This window comes from Cyprinus carpio, chromosome A23 (genome assembly GCF_018340385.1).
Source record: "Cyprinus carpio isolate SPL01 chromosome A23, ASM1834038v1, whole genome shotgun sequence".
Lineage (NCBI taxonomy): Eukaryota > Metazoa > Chordata > Actinopteri > Cypriniformes > Cyprinidae > Cyprinus > Cyprinus carpio.
This window is the reverse complement of record NC_056594.1, coordinates 17167251-17191054: the sequence shown is the minus strand read 5'-3', so window position 1 is coordinate 17191054 and position 23804 is coordinate 17167251. Positions and strand designations below refer to the sequence as shown.

The following is a 23804-nucleotide window of genomic DNA, read 5'->3' as shown; positions in this document are numbered from 1 at the left end:
TAAAATATGAACCCTCTATCCATAATATTGCTTTATCCAATGAAGAATTCATTTTATCTGAATTAAAAATGAAATGTGTAAAGATCAAGCACTGTTCTAAGTTAATATTTATAAACATATGTAGTTGGATTTTGATGTGAGAGGACAACAAGGGATGGACTTTTTCACAGGAGGAAGTTTTATTTTAGATTGTAGCCAGAAGCGTCTGATTTAAAGTTAAAAGGCCTTAATTATGGATTTGTTTTTTTTTTTAGAAACACCACTTTTCACTTCAAAAGACATTAATTGATGGAATGGAGACATGTTGTGGATTATTGTGTTGTTTTTATCAGCTTTTTACGGCACCCATTCATTGCAGAGGATCCATTGGTGAGCAAGTGATGTAATGATAAATTTCTCCAAATCTGTTCAATAGAAACAAACTCTTCTACATCTCAGGATAGCCTGAGAGTAAATCAGTTAAATTTTTTTGGTGAACTATTCCTTTAACTATTCAGACTATTGTGTCTATATTTCCAGACATTCACAAGCGCTCTCAATGTTCATTTGTAAGCATGAGCAATTACTGCAAGTTCTGTAAATATGCTTTATTCTCCTTTAAATTTGGGGAAGGGCCATAGGAGTGGAGTGTTCTTGATGTAGTTCTGGAAAGCAGGGTCTGATCCCCACTTCTTCATAGATTGTTTCTCAAGGATAGGGATCCCACTAACGTGTCTCAGTAAAAACCAGACAAAGAGAGGAGAGACCACACTGAGATACTGAGGACCACGCATGACGGAGGAAGCAGACAGGAACAGGCCCGACCATTGCAGGATCTCCCCCAGATAGTTTGGGTGTCTGCTGTATGCCCACAGTCCATGACGAATAAATTTTCCCTGCGAATACAAGTAGGCTTACATGATTAATGTCTTAAATTGAATTAAAATGTCATATGCAAATTAATAAGCACTCAGGATTTCTTGAAGCTAAATTCAAAATGTTTAATTAAAGGTGAAGAGTGTAATTTCTGCATCACTTCCCCAGTCTGACACTGGTTGGACAACAGATAACCCCGCCCCAAACTCACACCATTGGTTAAGCCAAAGTAGCTGGTTAGAATGTTCAAACAAATTAACCAACAAATGGTTTTACATATAGTTTCTGTATATTTCACCCATGTGAAAAAATATGCACTACTTTGGTATTCCTCCCTTGGTAAAAAAGTTATAACATTAAAAATAAATAAATTTGGTATAAAATGTCCAAAAACAACCAGAGAGTTAAGAACGGACAGTTTGCTCCAGTTTACCATTATCTATTAGAGCACAGGCCTTAAAAAATGAACGCTATTATATTAAAATATCTATTTTATGATGCAAGTTATATGATTTACATTGTTATATGATTTACATGGTTATATGGTTTACATGGTTGGTCGTCTCATCAAATTATTATTATCAGTGCAAGTTATTACTCACGGCGTTATCTGGATCACTCCTAAAATTCCACTTCTGCTGGTCGGCAATGGCCTCTGTAGCAAAACCCAGCCCCCATATTCCCCAGCCGATGTAGTCACGAGGGCCCAGGGGCTCATCTCTTCTCTCACTGTTTAGAATTAGGGTGGGCAACAGGGTAATAAAGACCCACAAAGCTAGTAAAAAAAAAGAGAAATAAGTTGCATTTTAACGAAAGTTGACTAACTTGATGCCAGTAAAGTTACTTTCCAAGTTGTTCTCAGTGAGTAGAACGCTGGAATAGAATAAAATATTCACATAGAATAGAATTGAGCAATATGATCATTATGTGAATAGAACATATAGAATAAGTGCACTAATTATGCAATTTATAATATAATATAATGCAATAGAATAGGTTGAATATTTGATCTTTATTACGTGATACAGAATTAAACAGAACAAAATAAGTGAAACTTATCAACTTTTAAGTTAAACTTCTACTTATGGTATTTGATTCACAATAGAATACAGTATAGAAATAGAATCGAGATATATGATCGTTATGTGATATAATATACTAGTAAAGGTACTTTCCTAGTTATCTTGTTGTTATTGTGACTGAACACAAATGGCCTACTGCGGCCATCAGTTAACATTAACTATGCAAATAATCAATAGCCGTGGTTGAAATACCTTGCATGGTCCAGTACACAAAGAATGTCCCAGGGCTGTCTCTGACATTGTTAAATCTCTGGTCTTGTCCTTCCTTTAGGATTCTAAGAAAGAGAAATGTCCCGAGCCTGCAGGACAAGGCCCAATCAGTTACTTATTGACTTATTAACCAGAGCTTAATGGATAGATTAATACAACAAGAAGCTGGACTGACTTCGCTTTTATCAACGCTGTTAAAGAAACAAGACTCAAATAAATAGACCTGTCTTTACTTTATTGGTCTTTTTTGCTATCTATCTATCTATCAATCTATCTATCAATCTATCATCTTACCTCAGACCCCAGGCAGTTACAAGTCCTGTTTGTACGTTCTGTCTAAAGTGGCCATTTCCACCCCATACCCGACTCAGATGAGCCAACAATATGAAGGTACCAGATCCTACAAAACATCAAAATTAATCTGCAGTTAAACTGATAAGGCATTCAGTATGCTGCCAGATATGGGCAGAGCAGCCAGTCACCTGTGTCCGTCCATTTTAAAAGTGAGGCGTGTTCACTGAATACTTTACCAATGAATCTAGAGACAATTGGTAGCAAAGTTCAAGGATCCTCAAGAGCACCTTCTCAGAGAGAAAGAGAGGGAATAGTATTCAGTGAGCTGGGTTTGAAAGACTGAAATGATTGGATAATATTTGAACTACACTGAAAAGAAATGCAAATTGAATGCTGACAGGTGAGTAGAAGCTATTTTTATGTAGAGAATAAGACTTTGAATTACATGGATAATCATCAAGTCCTCATGGATAATTCTTAGAGTCCGCAAGTTGTGATTACTTTCTACATGCCATGCATAAGATGCTAATCAAGATACTGTTAAAATTAATTTATGCATTCATGTATAACATTATAAACTGTTTTAAAATTGTGTTATAATGTATTTTAAATATCTGTAGAGGTTTTTGATTTTTTAAAAAAGTTTCCGTATAAATATAATTTAGTTTCGAGGTTTGTTCAAATCTGTTTATACAGATTAAAACAGCAAATTGTTTTGCATTTGTACTAGTTTATATCTAAGATCATATCCGAGTTACAGTCGTTCGTTTTTTCCACCAGTTTTCTGACAAGTCCCGCCTCTCTCTGTAGGATTGACCAATTATACGAGGGCTACTCTGTACTAAATTGATCTGATTGGTTGAGAGGCCGGCTTGTCGAAATACCGGTGCTCTTCAGTAAGCTTTAGGATCATGTCTTGTGGGGGGTGGAGACGTATTTACGTTGGTTTCATAACACGTTATTGTAGTTTAGATAACCACCGTCTCGTAATACAATTTACCTAACCTATTTTTCACGGTTTTTTTTTTTTTTTTTTTATAAAAAAAATAAAAATAAAATTTAAATAAAAAAAGCTGCATGAGTTGCGACGCAACAAAACAACTGCAATATTTCTTTAAGGCGAAATACCATTTTTATGTGTGCATACTAATGCATGAACATTACAATGAATAATAAATAGCTACTATTACTATATCAATATCGTGTGACTACGCCTTTTGGATAAATCATTTACCTGCCAAGTCGTAAAACTTTTCCGTTTTGAGAGCAGACGCTAGTGCCCACCCGACCCACTGAATGGCCAGGTCGCTGACAGCACACTTGGCCAGCGCGCTGCCCATGATCATGTCCAGCATGTCCTGAAGAAGCAGCAAAGTTACAAACTCAATTCAGTCAAACAGTCAAAAAAAAAAAAAAAAAAAAAAGCAGAGCAAAGTTCGTAACATCCACATTTATGAGGAAGGGGAGTGGTCACTGTTGCTTCTGTATGTACTGTGGCTTATGGGAAATGTAGTTTGGAAATATCTGTAACGCTTTTTATGTCTTCGGGATAGGCAACGTCGGTCATGGAGTGCCGCTTTCCTGCAGAGTTTGGCTCTAACCCTAATCAAACACACCTGAACAAGCTAATCAAGATTACTAAGGCTACAGACAAGTGAGGGTTTTTTTTCAGGGTTGGAGCTAAACTCTGCAGGACATCGCCACTCCAGAACCGACGTTACCTACCCCTGTGTTAGGTATACTGTTAACATAGAACAGAACAGAATCGAATAATGTACAAATCTCAGTAGTCTATGTTGCACATAATAGAAAATAAAATAATAGAACAAATTCAAAATGTTACTTCTACTTTGATTAGAATAGAACATAATGCTGAATGTTTGATCTTGATTATGTTTAAACCTCTTGAGACCTTGCGGCCTCATGTGAGGACATTATATATTTTTACATTTTTCTGAGACTGTACATGCCACAGTTTTATGTCTGGATGTCCTGTACAGAGCACACTCAGGGCTGATCAGAGATACCAAATGTTTGGATGTTCCACCGTGACCACTCCCTCTCCTTGGTCATCAAAGTCTGAAATTAATTTATTGACACTCTTATGGAAATATGATAATATTTTACGTTATTTTATCATTTAAATCTGTCTAATTTTTAAGTTGTGTGTCATAAATCAACATCTCAGGAAAATGTTATGGGGTTTCAAATCAAAATATGTCTTTCTGTTACGAAACAGGACATTGATTTCATACATGTTCTCATATGAGGACACCGGGACTAAAATCATGTTTATTACACATTTTGGGAGACATAACATATGAATAGGGAAAGAAAATGTATTTCAATATTCTATGAAATAATATATGTTATTATGAAAATCTTGTCAGTTATTACTCCCATTAATACACTTCTTTTTTCATTACATGTTGCCCCAAAAACACAATGATATGCAAATTATATTTAGTTTATAGATACATTGTATATAATGAGAAAACCCGTTTATGGTCATTTTACACACATTTTGCAGAAAGAAAAAAGGTATATTGAATTATTCTGTTATAACATGGTTGAGAATCATCTTTATACAAAGTTTGGCAAAAAAATTTTTTTTGAAAACTGAAAATGTATTGGTGATTTAAAAAATCAATTGTTTTTGCCTATGCATGTCCATTCATGTCTTTTTATTTTTTTAAAGAAATTGAGTCCCGATGTCCTCTACTGAGGATATAGCATAATTTATGAATGAAATATCTTTAAAAAAAAAAGGATAAAATAGAATAGAACAGTATAGAATAGGTGCAAATTTCAGCTTCCAATCTCATTTCTTACATTTTTTTATATACTGCATTTTACAATTTAGATTTTTAAGGTAGTTTCACAGTAATAAACAGGAAAATAACAGTGGAATAGCAGAATTTTTTCAACAATTTCAATTTCAGAACAGACAATATTGTCATTATTCAGCTCAGTTCAGTTCAATGTTGATTCATAATATAATATAATATAATATAATATATAATATAATATAATATAATATAATATAATATAATATAATATAATATAATATAATATAATATAATATAATATAATGAATGAATAATATACTATAATATAGGCCTAATATAATATAATTTCAGTGTTCTCCACAAGTGGGCCCTTACATAACCATTCACTATAAAATATGACTCAGGGGCCGCCACAAAGCTCAAATCATGACCTGGAAAGATAAGAAGTTTATGACTTATGACTGTGGAAGAAGCCGAAAGAAGGTGTGTTTGGACAGAATACAGAGGTATGCAAAGACACCAAGTCCATTGTCGTTTGATCTAAAAAAAATTATATTCTTTTCCAGGGCTAGCCAGGTAATTTAAGGGTCTAACAAAACATTATTCAAGAAGAAAACAAGTGGAGAACATGGCAGAGAGCAAGGCCAGCATCAGCTCAAAAGGAGGGGCCAATGTTCTTGCTAAACGAGTGCAGAAAAAATTCAGCAGAGCACAGGAGAAGGTACGTGGCTGGAATCATAAAACACAGTGTCAAGAGCGCCAGAGTGATTTCCAAAGTCTTCGAGAGCACAGAGACTTAAGTGTTATTTTAATCCAATAATCAATCCAGTCACATGACATGGGAGTAGCTGACACAGGTTGCTTTATCTACTCCAGCGACAAGAGCCAATGTAAACAAGCAGCTTCTTTCTCTGCTTAACAGTCTCCTTTATTGTGTTTTAATTGACAGTGTTTTAATTGTGTTTTAACAGTCTCCACAATTGTGTTTTAATTGACTACTAAGGCTGACCAAGTGACCGTTTACTTTTCTGTCTTCACCTACTAAGTCTGTTTAAGCCAGGGGTATCCAGTCCTGCTCCTGGAGAGCTACCTCCCTGCAAACTTCAGCTCCAACCCTGATCAAACACAATTGAACCAGCTAATTAAGATTTTCAGGAGCACTAGACAGGTGTGTTTGGGTAGGTATAGAGCTGAACTCTGCAGGTAGATCTGAAGATCTCCAGGAACAGGACTGGACACCCCTGGTTTAAGCCCTTCATATCTAGTCATCTCAAAGTGTTTATTGGAGAAGTCAGGTGAATAGTTCGATCTACAACCACGTACGACGCCTTTTTCTTCGCCAGCGTGCGCTTATCAATATTTCAAGGCTCTAATGTAACATCCATTGCAGTGCTGTCAGTATAGTTTGAGAATCCCTTTGTCATGGCTGTCAGGTATGTAATATGTGATGCTTTTGCAGGTGTTGCAGAGGCTTGGCAAATCTGAGGAGACCAAAGATGAGCACTTTGAGCTTTGTGTCACGAACCTCCAATACCAACAGGTGCATTAGATCTTCTATGGTAAATAAAGTAACTGCTTTAAAGATCAAAAGATTGCCTAATATGTTCTGGTGATCTCCTTTGCAGAGCGATGGATACAGAATATACAAGGACCTTAAAGCGTACCTCAATGCTGTCACAGGTTGGCTCTTTACTATGAGACTCATATACTTATGAACAGGATAACTGACATGCCTTATTGTTTTTGTATGTTTAACAGTAATGAAAGATGCTTCAAATCGACTGTTTCAGTCCTTGTATGAAGCCTACGATGATGAGTGGAATGGTGCAGAGGATCTTGGGGCAGTTGTGGAGGTTAGACTCAGAAACCACTGTACGAATATATAGAAAAACATAAAAGGTCTCTGCCAGGACATTATCCGTTAAGTTTACAATTCATTTAAAGGGATACTCCACCCCAAAATTAAAATTTTGTCATTAATCACTTACCCCCCATGTTGTTCCAAACCCATAAAAGCTCCATTCGTCTTCGGAACACAATTTAAGATATTTTGGATGAAAATCTGGAGGCTTGAGACGGTCCCATAGACTGCCAAATAAATAATAGTGTCTTGGTCCAGGAAAGGTATGAAAGTCATCGTCAGAATACTCCATCTGCCATCAGACATACAATCTGGGTTATATGAAGCGACAGGAACACTTTTTGTAAGCGAAGAAAACAAAAATAGTGACTTTATGCAATAATTCCTTTGTCAACAGTCTCCTCTGTGTCTCTCCATATCACCATGTGCTGTGTTGTGTATGCTCTTCTGTGTCATCCGCGCCACAAGGTTGCGCTGTTTTATTTCAAATCAAAGCTAAATACACGTAGAAACAGTGCATCCTTGTGGCGCGGATGATACAGAAGAGCATACACAGCATACAGTGATATGGAGAGACACAGAGGAGACCGTTGAATAAAGTTGTTGTTTTTTTTTCTTTGCTTACAAAAAGTTTTCCTGTCCCTTCATAGAACCCAGATTGCATGTCTGATGGCAGATGGAGTATTCTGACGATGACTTTAATGCCTTTTATGGACCTTGACACTGTTTACTTGGCAGTCTATGGGACAGTCACAGACCTCCCAGTTTTCATCCAAAATATCTTAAATTTGTTCCGAAGACGAATGAAGCTTTTATGGGTTTGGAACGACATGGGGGTAAGTGATTAATGACAACATTTTCATTTTGGGATGGAGTATCCCTTTAACCCTAAAACACCTGTGAATATCTATACAGATTTTTTTTTTTTGTGATAATAGTACATTGGTGCCTATTTTTAAAGTCTTTTCTTTGAGTATTGGGCAGTCTGTGATGTTTAGACATGAAAGTTCCACTTCAAAATTCAAATGTGATCATCAGCGAAATTTCACGGGCAAAGTATGTTCATTGTGCATTTGTCAATAGCGATGTATGAAGCACTGCTTACTCAGAGGTCACTTCCAAACCAAGCAGCTTTATATTCTTTATACACACTTCATACACACTCACAAGCCTCAGCTTTATACACACTTTAATATAAATGATTATACATTCTAAATTATTATAAATTCTCAAATTATAATTACCCATATTAATAGAAATATGCCTCTGTGTTACAAAGGGAGAAGAGCTTCTGTGGAAAGATTATGAGGACAAGCTGCGTGATCAGGCATTAATCACGATGGAGTCTTACATGAGCCAGTTTCCAGATGTCAGGGTAAAAATTGGCTGCCTCACATACTGGCAAACGCACTTTGCACAAAGCTCTCAATCATTTTTTTAAATGCAGTTTGTCAACTATATTTTTCTTCATGATTCAGGAAAAGGTCGCCAAGCGAAACAGGAAACTCGTAGACTATGATTCTACTCGCCATCACCTTACAGGGCTGCAGAATGCTAAAAAGAAGGATGATATTAAAATTGGAAAGGTACTGCATGCCATCTTTGACTTATTTCACACTTTTCTGTTCTGCCTTAGCGAAAAACTCACTCATTAAGTTTGTTTGTAGCTTACTCACTGATAAGTTCCAACCTTCCAATCATGTTCTTAACTACCAAACATGGCATTACTAGCATCATTGTGATAGAATTCAGATTCTTGAAGACCATGTATGTATAGATGTATAGGATTTTCTGTATATGCTGGTGTTTTTATAGGCAGAGGATGAGATGAATGCAGCAAAGGTGATATTTGAGGACATGAACAGGGAGCTGAAGATAGAAATGCCTATTCTATTTGACAGGTGAGTTCTGGAGTTATTTTTATAGTACACCCGATGGATCTTGTTTAAAAATACAACATTGATTACCTTAATTTCTGTTTGTTCTGCATTATATAGTCGCATTGGATGCTACGTCACAGTCTTCCAAGCCATTTGCAACCTCAGAGACATCTTCTACAAGGAGCTTACCAAGGTAAAGCAAAAGCTGAAAATACAGCTTGAAAATAAAATACTTGGATGAAACAAAACAGTGATTCCTCATGTTCTGTAACTACCTGAGTAGTCTTTTTTCTTTTTTGGCCCCAAGAACAATGAGGTTCTGCAGACTGTGATGAAAGAGCTGAGCACCCAGCATCCAGACAAGAGCTTTGTTGTGAAGAACTTCAACCGGTATAAGGCTTTATTGTCTGTTCTTCTATATATTTAACGTTAAATAACACTAGTATAATATTTAACAGTAACAAATTACTCTTTGTTTTCCTTCTACTCTGGTTCCTTGAAGAGAAGGTCATTTAGAGACACTTTGTCCCCCAGATCACTTAAAAGCATGAGTTACAACCCCAGGGGCTCTCTAAGGTATAAAACATGATTTCAGTTTCTCTCTTTGCATTGCAGATTTAAAACTTGGGAACTAATGCCATCTGCTGGTGAATGTGCATGATTAATAATATAAAGACTGAAAAAGTGTTGCCATTTATCATTCAAGTAACGAATTACTCTAAAATCTTAAATCAAAACTCTAAAAATACACAAAGCGCTTGTTTACTAGTAGTTGTAGCAGCTGTATGTTTATTAGTTTAATACAATCTATTTTGGCTGAATGGTATCTTTGTTAGGATATCTCTTATAAGATGCAAACCAACATATTTCTCTGTACATTTGCTATTACAGGAGAGACAACTCATCCAGTTTTCGGTCTGACAGACCAACATATGGGTCATTCAGCCCTAAGCAGACCAGTCCTCAGCCCCTTTATGAGAACGTCTCTGGTGCCAAAGATGCAAAAGGCAGCCCTACAAGATTAGATTATCACACAGAGGAAGGTACCTCGCCCCATGAGCCACAGTTGAATACCAGCACCTCTGAAGATAAACCAGTAGAAGAAGACAGGAAAGCCAAAAAGGAGGAGTCCTCACAAGCCTCAGGTCAAGATCCACCAAATGAGGAGGAGTCTTCTGAGGAGGACAGTGATGAGAGTGAACTGAAACCAAACTCAGATATCACTGAATGCTCCAAGATCAAAGATCAAAAATCACCCGAGAAGGTGGGAGACGATGGGCCTTCTGGTGTGGAGAATGGAATAGCTTGTGACATTAAATCAGATGTGGCACAAGCTGAGGCTTCAAACAATGTGAGTTCTGTAAAGGTGTGAACACATTATAAAACAACCCATATGTGACCCTGGAGCACAAAACCAGGCTTAAGTGTCAATGTTTCGAAATTGAGATTTATACATCATCTGAATAAATAAGCTTTCCATTGATGTATGGTTTATTAAGAAAGGACAATATTTGGCTGAGAGACAACTATTTGAAAATCTGGAATCTGAGGGTTCAAAAAATTCAAAATACTGAGAAAATCATCTTTGAAGTTGTCCAAATGAATTCTTAGCAATGCAAAAATTAAGTTTTGATATATTTATGGTAGGAAATTTAAAAAATATCTTCATGGAACATGATCTTTGCATAATGTCCTAATGATTTTTGGAATAAAAGAAAAAGAGATCATTTTGACCCATACAATGTTTTTTTGCCTATTGCTAAAAAATTTACCCCAGTGACTTAAGACTGGTTTTGTGGTACTTGGTATTGTTTTATACCTGTGCTACTTAAAATATATATATATATATATATATATATATATATATATATATATATATATATATATATATATATATATATATGTATATATATGAGAGAGAGACTTCAAAAACATACACGACTGTTTGTCATTACAGTTAAAAGTTTGGAATAATTAAGATTTTTTGTAAGAAGTCTTTTATACTGAGGCTGCATTTATTTGAAGAAAAACACTGTCTAAAACAGTGATATTATGAAAATAATTATGCTTTACATTTTAATTACTTTAGAGTCACATGATCCTTCAGAAATCATTCTAATATGCTGATTTGCTGCTAAAGAAACTTTTTTTTTTTTTAATTATCAGTGTTGAAAACGGTTGTACTTGTTATTATTTGTGTGGAAACCATGATACATTTTTTCCCCAGAATTATTTAATGAATAGAAAGTTAAAAAAAAAAAAAAAAAAATATTTGAAATAGAAATCTGTTATAACATCATAACCTTTTATTTGCAGTCTGGCAAATGAGCCTGTAGGAAATTATAGCCATGCATTTTAACAATTCTGAACAATTCCTTTCATAATTACCATGTTTTATGTACAGTTTTAAAAAATATAGCACACAGTATACATAATTCTTTAAAGTAACATAAAAATGTAATTCAAAGCACAGTGTAATTTTTATTTGTTTGACCTGTTTCAAGCTCTTACCAAGGGTGACCATCCGTCAGGAGAGGTGAACGAGTGAGTGACAACAGAAGCCCCTAAATAGCAATCAAGAGGTCAGCATAATTTGAGAGCAATTACAGCTCATACTCATGTAGTGCTCATGTTTCATTTAATCCATGAGCAGATGACTCACTGTGTTTTTCACTTAAATTTCATATCTGTTTACAGAAAAGATGACTGCAAATACACAACATAACAGAGGACATAAAATGCTGTACTCGCTTGTATTCATTGTTTTTTTTTTCATCCTTGATCTTAGGAGATATGAATTTTCAGATAAATGTTTTAATTCTGGGTTTTAATCCAAGTTTCTTTTAGAATATATATATATATATATCTATATATATATATATATATATATATATATATATATATATATATATATATATATCATCTTTTATCCTATATGTTTGTCTTCCTTATAGATTTTAATGTTTTTAGATACACTCTATATATGACATACATTTATCTAACTGATCAGGAAACAATGTAAAATATTTCTTATGTACTTGACAATTGTCCATCATTAAAGAACTTAAAAATAAAAATTTACTTGTCACTCAGTCGCCTATGGGTTTTTTTCTTACGTTTTGTTCATTACACATAATTAAACTACTGATCCAAATCTCCTTTCTTTATTTTTAGAGGTTAGTCTAGCACACAGGGTGGTGGTTGTTGGTTAATATTAGTCATTTCGTGGAATGCAACTATTGTTTGATTCTTCACGGGAGCGGACAGGAGGAAACACTCGTGAACGCGCCCACGCACAGCAAAGTCACTCGTTTCGGAGAATCGGTTCTTTCGAACTGTTTGCTTCAAAGTACCTGTTCCAAAGGGATTAAATAATTCTTTACGTCATGACGCAATTACGTCAGCTGGCCGTATGGTTCCACAATCAGACGTCCTAATAATAGCAAATTCAGTTTATTAGTTTTTTCTTCGTCTTACGTTTTATTAATTAGTTTGTATGTTATTTCATAAGTCGCAGTTCAGTTTGTTTCAGCTATGATATAGCTCATAAAAACATAAACTCATTTAGTAAATACATTTTTTTGGCATTTACATTAGGCCTAAACGGTACTTAAATTCGTTTAGTCACACACACAATTTTTCTGCATGTTTTAATAAAATAGTAAAAATAAATAAGTGAATAAAATGACACTTACATAAACGTTAGTAAAGCGTTGGTAAAACAGTTTTAATATTTCCAGTACGTTTTCAAATCCCGGTTTGTGACGGCAAAGGGTGTGTTCGAATTCGTTTTAATGAATCGTTTAGGTTACTGACTCGAGAACAGGTCAGTCTAGTTGAAGTTTGTGAACCGGTTCAACTGATTCATCGAAAAGATCCGACTCAAATGAACGATTCGTTCACAAATCGGACATCGCGCACTCAAGAGTTTTGTGGATGAGCTTGTGGTGGCTTCACGCTGTTCTGCCTAGGCTTGAACCCAGCTTACTTTTCATGATTCCTCGGTCTGAAGGTCAATTTTTTATCGTTTTGATCGGCATCTTTAACTAAAAGTAGTTTATCCGCGACTCAGACACTCAAACAGGTAAGTTTTTTGTTCCTGTTGGGCTGGAGGTAGATCTGAGGGTTTCAAATGGCTGAACAGCTGTAACAGTTTCACAACTCTTTAAAGTGATCGTTCACAGTGTGAGAGGACATTTCTGACTACGATCGATCAAAAAAAAAAAAAAATGGAATCGTGAGGATTACAGTTTTAGGTTGTCTCTAATACAAACAAACAAACCATCTCACCAGTTCGCGTTTCTTTGCAGCACCTCTAGCTTTCTGTGGAGTGTGCCTACATCCCGATGTTTTAAAGTGAGATTTGTGTTTTAACCTTACGAGATTTATAAGAAAGAAAGTTAATTAAATTTAGGAAGTGAGACTTAAGGCTGCTGCCACATCATTTATTTATAAGTTTAAGGGTCATTCGACAAAACGGGTGCGTTTGTGTACATTATAAGCTTGTGGGTAAATATGTTTGAGCTTATTGCAGTGAATGGGTGCCGTCAGATTGAGAGTAGCTGATAAAAAATAATAAATAAAAAAATCACAATAATCCACAAGCAATACACACGACTCCTGTCCATCAGTTAATGTCTTGTAAAGCAAAAAGCTGCATGTTTGTAAGAAACTAATCCATCATTAAGATGCGTTTATCTCCAAACAAACTCAACTACATCTTACATGGCCCGAGGGTGAGCAAATTCTTGTTTGAGTAATCCGTTCCTTCAGTTTAGCTTGAAATATATACAATTTATAATTATAATGTATCTGACAGAATGTTTGAAAAATTACCATATCATACTAGAAACATACATTTTATAGAATGACCCTTAACCTGTGATGTATAGCTGTAGAAATATTTTGAAAAGTGTCGACATACGTTTTTACAAATTACTTATCTCCCAAAATGTGGAAATGTCTAGAAGATGATTTTAAGTCCCTGAACATTTAATACACAATTTGTTATTCCTCCTTCCACATGTAAGTGTCCCTCTCTTCAAGCAGTTCCAATAAGCCTCAGTGGGACACAAACTGTACATCAGTCTCACAACCCAGTGATGTTTGTCCACGTTTAGTTAATGTTTAAGTCATATTGTCTGTTACAGAAATGACATATTTGTAAAAAAAAAAAAAAAAAAAAAAAAAAAGTCACAGTTGGTACTATATTTTTTTGTTATAAAATTGAGTAAACAAGGTTTATTTTGCTCCATATAGGTGTCCGTTTCAATACAGTTATGACTTTCACCACGACTAGCACAGTTGCTGGTAAGTTCTACACCTTGTCTTCTAATATAAAGAGCAAACTTCTTTTAGAGCATTAAAGTTTCCCTCACAGGCTTTGGGTGTGTCACTTCTATCAAACAATGAATCTGAACATTATAATAGGCCAGTGTAACAATCTTGGACAAACACAATTTATTGAGCATATAATAGCCTACTTGTACACTAGTATAACCTGACCTCATTTGGGTCTTGAAATGTTTGATTCGAGGCTGTACTTAAACATCAAATAAAATCTATGCACAGTGAATTCCTAACTTGGTGCCATGTTGCATTTCTGCTAGTCTGATTACTCTTCAAACGAAACAGTTTCTCCAGCTTGAGATGGTTGTAATTCCACATTTCAGTGAATGTAATCTTGACATACGGGTTTAGTGTGTCATTCTTAGTGCATTTGCTTTTTGTTTTTGTTTTTCTCAGGGATAAACGTTACATCAACAACTGCAGCTCCACCGCAAACAGACACGACTGTCATTGGAGGTAATTGACTTCTAGTGTAATAGACTCTAGCTCATAGTGTAAGACGTCAGGGCAGATCATGATATTAGATTAAAGCCATCCAAATACCTTAATGACTAGGAATTATATATGGTGTTGGACAATCCTAGAAAGCTTTTGTGGGGATGGTATGGGCTTTGTAAGGTGTTCACAGTACATAGTGTTTGCCAGCATGTGTTATGATGATGCTACATATTTGAGATCTGCGACATGACTCAAGCCTGACGTGACCCAACAAATGATCAGGTTTGGGTAAATCATCATGTACAATTTTCAGTTTGCATCCAGGTTTGGGCTTATTATAAAATGTGTATTTTGTAATGTAAGATTATTTTTCAGTTTATAATATTATGTCTTTTTACTGTTACTTTTGATGAATTTAATATGTCTTTGCTGAACAAAAGTATTAATTTCCTCAAATGTAAATGGCTTTATCCTAGCTATCCTTAAATCTATCCTTAAAGAGTAATATTTCTTCATTTGATCTATTGCATATTGCTGGCTGTTTACAATTTTTTTTTTTCTCTCTTTTAGTGGTAATTGCACTGATCCTGGTGACGCTTGTTGTCTGTGGGTTCCTGCTGTACAGATACCTGTACCACAGTAAGGGTGTTTACAGAACCGCAGGTGAGCCTGCTCCAGGTGTGGACCCTGACCAGGTCTACAGTGACACGGTCACTGAAAACAAGAAGGAATACTTCATCTGAACTGCTTGGCTTCAGAGGGATTTAACCCATTAACAGTGCGCATGGACTGTCTGCTGCAGACATCTAAACAGTCTGTGTAGAGAGGTATATGTGCACGATGTAAGACATTTGGGTGTGATCTATGTATGTGTTTTTAGTTGGAATGTTTAAGTTTGAGTTTTTTGTTTTTGGTTTTTGTTGTTTATTGCCAGTAAGCTCACCATCAGTTTTCGTATGGTAAAGTTAAACTGTTATGTTTGTGTATATAGTTTATAGTTCACACAAAAAAAAAAGTATTAACTCGCTACTTCAGCAGAAATTACATGAAGGTTCATATACAAGAGTTATTAATGAATTCTTTATCAGTAATTATGGGATTATTATCAGCTATTATTAGAGTTCAGGTAGCATAAGTGGCACTGCACCTTAATCAAACAGCAAACATTGTAGGCACTGTACAAATTTGGTTTTATTCAGTTATAAGTCAATATAGTGTTAAATTGCGGCTTTTCAATATGCCTTTTTCCTTTGACCATATTGCCTGGCTTTTTATTACTATTTTTTTTATTATTATTTATTGGCAGAATGTTTAGATGTTATAGTGCCTTGTAAAATATTCAAATGTGTTTTTTTTTTTTTTTTTGACATTTTATGATTCAAGGTTTTTTTTGTTGTTGTTTTATTATTTAAACATATATATTTGTTACATAGGCTTGCTGTAACAGTGCCAAATATTATACCTCTGTCATTATTTGTAAAACAAAAATGCTGATCATAATATCAGATGCATATATGATACTTGATTTTTTTGTTTAGGGTTACAGTAGTATCTTATGAATTTTTTTTTTTTTTTTTTTTTTTTTTTTGTAATTTAAAAATTCTGAGTCATCTTTTTTCATTGTGCTATCAATTTGTTACTGTAGTTATTGATATAACACATAATACAATGTCAAATACAAGTGGCTGGTATTTAGCTAGTAAAACCAAAACTGATATTTAATTTGAAATCAATTCTGTGCAAAGAGTTTTGTCAGTACAAAAATTATATTTCCTAAGATTTTTAAGTTCTATTATGCCTTTGAATACAATTGCGATTGACAGCAATATAATCCACAATCTCGGACTAAATGTGGATTGGAAGTGATTGGTCATTTAGTCAAACATTTGTCATAACCTGGAGATAAACCTCTAAATAAACAACTAAGCATTCAAACATGAACCATTGAAAGACATAATACAACACAGATTGTCAAAATTCAAAATAGCTTTTATTCTAAATTTTGTTTTATACTTAAGGTTTAGTATAAAAAAAGTTAAGTGCACCACAATTTCACTGGAGACCATTTTGTCATGTAGCAAACTAGGAAGGACCTCGGTTCCTTGATGCTGCAGTATGCATCCATTACAACCCATCACAATCTTTTTATATTATATATATATATGTAGAAAAAAAAATCAAAGGGTTCCCTGAACTGTAGTGCCCACATAGACGTATACCACGCATGACTGTCATGGTATTGAGGCTCAAGATAAGCAGTGTATCCGCTACATTGCATACACAAACACACGGTGCCACATGCCATGATAAAATGCTGCGCTAAGATTGAAACAGGAATTGAGCTCTGAAAGCTTTGCCCTCATGTTTTTTGCCTTATGTTATTTTCCTAGCGAAGTAAGCATAAATGAAATGAGTTTTAAATAAGGAATGATAAAGTCAGGTTAGGAATGAATGTGAAACTACCAGCTCAGAAGTTTCATACTAAAATAAAAACCTACATCACAGAAAATTATAGAAATGGTGCTAAGGCAATGCCAGCATACTTGGCATGTTTTTTGTTTTTGTGTGTGTGTTTTTTTTAACATCATCAAAATCGTTTTTTCCGTTATTTGCAGAGAGAAAATCTACCTGAATGGTCTTTTGTATTCTAATGGGCAAAACCTTTAGAACTGTACTGTAGTGTCGGATACCCAGTGATGCACCTGATACATCTAAAGCCTAAAAATGAGCCCCATTTGCCAGGCTAGCATAAAATGTCCTATTTTTTTCTTTAATTAAATCAGAAAATATGTATGGTATAGAGACAAAAAAATATTTGATACCAGTTACTGTGTGGAGAATAAATTTGAGTGAGCATTTATAAGCATTTCACCTCTGTGCTATCTAGCAAAATAAGCAGCATTTTAGATTTACACTCACATCTAATACAGATAACTGCTACAGAACTTTCTGCCATTCTATCACTGTTGGGAGTAGAAATGAAGATTAGCAATTCAATTTATCAGAAGCGCAAAAAGCAGTGGAGACAACTGCTGGTGTAACTCAGTGCATTCTGTGAGGTTGTCCTTTTTTATCAGGTAATGTTAATGCGAAACATTTCTAAATCACATTACAGATGAGAGAGAGAGGAAAACTTTAATCCCTTTAATCAACACCACAATTTCTCAGCCGTTGTATATGCTGCTACGTATCACCGCACTGCTTTGAAAAATCATCAATGCAGCAACAAGTATAACTGACGCTATTTGTATTTCAAAGCATATGTACAAAAGAAATCTGCAAAAACATTTCAGAATTGGTTGACAGTGCACATAAATTAATTTTGTAGTACTCCTAAAAAAATGTAACAATGATAACACTTTATTAAGAACAAAACTACTGAAAAGTGCATGCAGAAACATCAAGATGCAACTAGGAAACATTGATATATTTTTAAAACACAAACCCCTAGAAAATGCAGTCACAGCAGTCTTGTGCTCTGCCCGGAAAGCAATCACCATCATCTAAATATGATGTTTGTTTATTTCAGAATGGATCTGTTTGCAGATGTACTATGAGAGAAGACTTACAAAAAGCGAAAAGCTTTTAGTGCATTCTTGTCCAGATCTTTGGTACAAGCAGCCTCCCACGAAAAAAAAAAAAAAAGCTTGATGTGCCAAACCATTTAAAATACTGAAAATAAATTGTCTCTTGATTGAGCCCTGACCTCTGTAAATAGCTTTACCTTTGTGGAAAATGTCTAAAAAGTTTGTGTAGAAGCACATATAGCTGGAACACACATAACACGCGCTAAACAAGGTGAAACTGCTATACGTACAGCTCTGGGTATCCGACATTGGAGGGAAAATATTGGAAAAAAAAAAAATCTGACTTTTCTGAACCAGTTTAGTTAATCTTGTTCGTGCTCTCTTTTACTGCATTTAGGTTCATTCATATGTAAATTCCTTTGCTTTTAAATAATGGTGCAGTTTTGGCACCTGATAATATTTATATAAGCTTGCCCAAAGGTACAATACGCCGCCATTGTCTGAATTTGTAAACACACCTGTCTCTTTGATAGAGTGCTTAAATCTGCATTTTACATATTTGACAAGACCTTAATAATATGAATGAAAGGTGTAGATAAGCATACTATTCAAAGAGAAAGTTACAAGTGCATAGCTACTTTACACAGATGATCAAACTGACTCTTGGCAGTTCTCTTGGCATGTTCTCTGGCTTAAGAAGACAACCAAAAACTAGAAAATGTCCTTTAAAAATGAAGTTGTAAGAGGTACGCCAGTGTCAAAGGAAAAAAATGACCTGGTCTTCACCTTAAAAGTTGTCTACTCTAAATTATGGCAAATGAATATGTGATCACTAGAAATTCAAACCTACAATTATCGTGCGCTTTTTAATTGTGAATACACAATAATTGTGTTATACATTTATGTAACTGTGATATTACACAATTATACCAATAGCGGCGTACTGTACCTTGAGTAAGGGGCTCTAAAACATTACATTCCATTAGATTAAATCAGTATTGTGGCTTAGCCAAGCAGCCCCAAGGGAGGCAGGGGTGGGAGAACAGGTAAAGGGAACCAGGGAGAAGGAAGGAGGGCTTCGGTCCAGGCCCAGGGGGGTGCTCACTGTTACCAGATGGTGTAACCGCCGCCGGAGCCACCCATGAAAAAGTTGCCCTTACGTTGTGTCATCACAACATTTGCACCTTGCATGGCTGCCATCTGAGCCGCGTTAGGGAGGTGTCCAGGAGGTGGAGGCTTAAATATGAAGAGAAATATCAAAATCAAATACATATTTCATCAGCTACATGTTCAGTTATGTCTATGCCAAGAGAAAATTGTGAAGTCATAACTTAAAAGATTTAAGTATTTAATGAGATATATGTTGAGTTTTGTATTTGATGTTGAGTTGAAGGATAAAAGCTACAGAAGTGTGGGGAAAAAAACATCACATATCGTGGTGTTTTTTAATTAATTTGTAAACTAGTTTAGTGCAACCTCCTACTTACTGTATTATATTTCTATTTTCGCAAAGTTTTTTTTTCATGTCAACACTGTCACATACAAAAACATGTCTTGTCAGAAATTCTTCTGAAATATTGACAAATTCACTTCAGTGAAAACTAATGACTAATGTTTTCATCTTTTTTTTTTTGTCATCACCAGTCTTACAGGTTGACAGTTGACTTTCTGATTTTAAGGACTTGCTAAAATTGAGGGAAATAATCCAAAAATACTAAACAATTTTTAACAATTTGGGTGATGGTGCTAACATATCACGATGACATGGTTAAATGCAATTATCTTAAATACCTAATAAATATATATTTACATAATAATAATAATAATAATAATAATAATAATATAAGCAAAATTATCTAAAATATATAAACAAAATGTAGTTTTTAACCAACAACTTCTTTCTCTGATTAATTTAAAATTTACTGTAGGTCATGTTTTGTCCCATATCTCAATAAATCAAAAGGAACAGCCACTGAAATTGTTGTACATTCAAATCTGTCTCAGTCCTCCAACATAAACTGGATTTGGCTCAGTCCATCCAAGATATATAGATAGTTTCTTCATTGAAAAAGAATTGGAGAAATTTAGCATTTCATCACTTGCTCAAAACGGAGTTCAAACAGCTGATGAAAGATCACAGTCCATCAAGTAACATCTTGTGAAAAGCTGCATGTTTGTAAGAAACAAATCCATCAAGATGTTTTAACTAAACCATCACATCTGACAAAAATACGATGGTAATTTCATCCCGTTGTCCTCTCACATCAAAATCCACAGATTTATTTGTTTCTGTTTTTGCTTGTAAACAGATTTTCCTTGATCTGTGCATATTTCTCTCCTGATTCAGACAAGATGACTTTTTCACTGAAGGCATTATTAATAATTATGGACTCATATTTAGCTAGAAGTAGGGGTAGGCGATATGACCAAAAACTTACCATGCAGAAGTAATTTTATTTCACGGTAACGGAATATATATCACAATATTAGTTATTTTTGCTTTAAATAAGGTCTTTATGATATCAAAATTTCTACTAATTACTAATTAACTAATTACAAGCAACAGGATGAAAAAACTACAGTAGTAGATCAAATAATAAAGAAATACTACATACATTGTATAAAGTAATCAAATGTATAAAAACACTGCATAATCTTCACTGTGTAAATGAAATATATATTTCTTGTTATTAAAGTTGCAAAAGTGATTTAGTCAAGAGTATTTGTTTTTTGATTATGATTAATGACAGACAGCAGGAATGCTGTCACTTAAAATCACGTTTTTAAACTGCCACATGTGCTTCACTTGAGACCTAAATTACTGTTTACGATACTTGCAAAGGCATTTTGACACATACAGTGTGTATTTAACCTTTCAGACCTATAAAGCGGCGGCAAAAATAATGTTCAATACTCCCGCTCTCTATGAGCACCATCTTCACGTGTGTGTGCCTCTCTGACAGTACGCGCGTAGAGCGAAATGAGTTCTTTTTCGCTGCTGATTGCATGTCTCTTGTTTGATTAACATGAATGACAGACAGCAGGAATGCTGTCACTTAAAATCACGTTTTTAAACTGCAATGCTTAAATACGTGTGTTAATGATAGTATTTTGTTTTGTTTTATTCATTTTTTTAGGTGTTTTATTTTTTTTTCTGATGTTAACTATTGAGTATATATTGTTTATTGGTTGGTAAGTGATAGAAAGCTACATTTTTTTCCCCAAATCTGTTCTGATGAAGAAACCAACTCATCTACATCTTGGATGGCCTGAGTGCAAGTAGATTTTTAGCAACTTTTCATTTTAAGGTGAACTATTCCCTTAATTGTATGTTGCTAAATATAAATGCATATTATTTCCTGGATGTTTATTGGGAATACTCACAGGAATGGAAGTACTGGTGCTATGCCCAAAGCGAGCTCCAGCATCGAATCCACCATCCACCATGACAGTGGAACCAGGGGGGTACACGGGCCCCATCTGATAATATGCCATCGGGACACTGGGGGCCATGGCCCCCATTGGCATAGACTGAGCATGCATGGGCATGTACATCTGAGTACCAGGGTAAGCTGAGGTCATTGGGGGCATCTGTCCATGGGCCTGGGGAGGAGCCATATACCTAGGCTGATAAACCTGCAAGAGGGAAACATTCACAAAGTGTAAAATCATAAATTATAGTAATCAGCTTTGTATAGAATAAACACAATTTATATTTTAAAAAATAAGCCATTTTAAAATGCAGATAACCACAAACCTGCAACCGTATAATAGCCTAAAGTTATGATTAATGAAATTAACATTTTATTGAACAGTGGTAGCTTTTACACCTTTGCTGCATTTTTTAATATATAAAAATTGAGGGTTTTATTAAGGTTTTAAACTCATGATAAAATCACAGTTATGCATGGCCTCAGAATCAAGTTAATTTGCTATAAATCTAGCATACTAGATAGAATACCTCTTTCTTCTGGGAGTTTCATGCTGACTAATTTGTTGCTAAAATTGCCTTTGTCTGTTTGAGTGGCGGCACTTACATCACAACAGATGATTCATCAAGCGCAATTTCCAAAAATGATTCATGTTCTCAGAAGAATCTTTACCATGCCGTCTTGAGTAAGGGAGCATACATTTTTGAAAATACTTCTAAAGTGCTTCCAAAACATTTTTTTTTAAATATAGCACTAGATTAAAATGTGACATTATAAAAAGAGTAGGAAAGACCCATTTGAATGCTTTAATGAGATACTGAACATCCACATGACCAGAGAGAGAGTAATTAGCACTGGTAACCTCAGAGTATGGAGGAGGGGCATCTGGATATGGAGACACCTGAGGAGGGACTTGCATAGCAGGCGGGTAAACGGGTGCTGTGCTCTGCTGAGGGTAAACAGCTTGTGGATATGAACCTGCACGGACACCAAGAGAAAAAGAAAGACAGTTAACGGTTTAAAAATGAATATCACAACACAATCTTAAGTTGATTTACTGTAGAGTAGCCAGCAATATTTTGGTTTTGTACTAAAGATACTGACCAAGAAAAAAAAAATCACAGGCTTGAAATGTGAATTAATTTTTTTTTTTTAATAAAATACACTGGCAAATAATTTTGGAGTGACCCAGACATGTTATTAAAAGGTTTTGTGATACTGACCGAAACAGATCAGATGACTTACTATAATAAATATGGATGTGGAAGCGTATGTATTACAATAGATAACATGAAGCCGCAAACACACACAAACAAACGACACAAAAGGCAAGCTAAACAAGACAGCTAAATTACAATTGAAAAATAAGACAAATTGTTCTTGAGTGAATACGACACAGTATATTGATGAAACACGTTTAAATAAGATTAATTAAATGATTAAACTGATGCTGTGAGCGTCTCGCTTTCTTAATGAGGTCACCTTTCTGGTCACGTCACCGCGCTGTAGCATACAAGCTAGTCACCCTTTACCTGTTTTCAATCCAAAACATTACCCAGTCCGCTAAAATAAGACGCTATCGCGTTAAAAATAACAGCGTCCGTCGGGACATAGTCGATGGCAGATGTTTTTGGCGCATAATCGATAAGAATTCAGTATGTAAAATCGTTTGTTATGTAAGTCTGTTATGCTGGCTAACTCTATTGGTAGTTGCTAGGAAGCGGCTAAGCAAAATAGCAGAAGAGCGGAGATGATCGTGTATTTACCTTTGTTGTTCATTGTTCTTCACTGTAGATAAACTATTATAGAGGACGAGAATTTCAACAGACCGAATTCTGCGTTTATTTGACAATAAATACAAGGTTTGCTGAAAGTTCCTCGTCTTTTTTACTCGTTACTTCCTTGTTTTCGTCGGGTTATGCTTTGAGTATATTTGTGTTGGGAGGAGCTACGTCATGCACGCATCAGTTTTTGCACGCCACTCCCTGTTAAAGAGGAACTCGTGACTCATTAGCTACAAAACGAAAGTCTCTGTAAGCCCCACTTTACACTATAAAAAGAAACGTTACGTATACAGTATAAAATAAT

The 23804-nt window shown here is 35.0% G+C and overlaps 3 protein-coding genes across 3 annotated transcripts; 1 reads left to right on the top strand and 2 right to left on the bottom strand.

Annotated features, from left to right (window-relative positions):
- Positions 1–572: 572 nt before the first annotated feature.
- LOC122135108 lies at positions 573–3934 on the bottom strand. The gene is made up of 6 exons (XM_042713490.1): positions 3916–3934; positions 3676–3799; positions 2442–2547; positions 2130–2236; positions 1458–1630; positions 573–875 (listed from the first exon to the last, which is right to left on the bottom strand). The coding sequence occupies exons 2-6, from the start codon at positions 3794–3796 to the stop codon at positions 588–590; spliced, it is 795 nt and encodes a 264-aa protein (XP_042569424.1). The 5' UTR covers positions 3797–3799; positions 3916–3934; the 3' UTR covers positions 573–587.
- LOC109048142 (bridging integrator 2-like) lies at positions 2543–11553 on the top strand. Its single transcript, XM_042713489.1, has 13 exons — positions 2543–2841; positions 5797–5951; positions 6690–6770; positions 6856–6910; positions 6989–7083; positions 8371–8466; positions 8570–8677; positions 8907–8992; positions 9089–9164; positions 9279–9361; positions 9458–9547; positions 9863–10322; positions 11475–11553. The coding sequence occupies exons 2-13, from the start codon at positions 5859–5861 to the stop codon at positions 11517–11519; spliced, it is 1368 nt and encodes a 455-aa protein (XP_042569423.1). The 5' UTR covers positions 2543–2841; positions 5797–5858; the 3' UTR covers positions 11520–11553.
- Positions 11554–16726: 5173 nt separating this feature from the next.
- LOC109066389 (DAZ-associated protein 2-like) lies at positions 16727–23665 on the bottom strand. The gene is made up of 4 exons (XM_042713488.1): positions 23483–23665; positions 22579–22694; positions 21670–21921; positions 16727–19521 (listed from the first exon to the last, which is right to left on the bottom strand). The coding sequence occupies exons 1-4, from the start codon at positions 23493–23495 to the stop codon at positions 19393–19395; spliced, it is 510 nt and encodes a 169-aa protein (XP_042569422.1). The 5' UTR covers positions 23496–23665; the 3' UTR covers positions 16727–19392.
- Between the last annotated feature and the right edge of the window lie 139 nt (positions 23666–23804).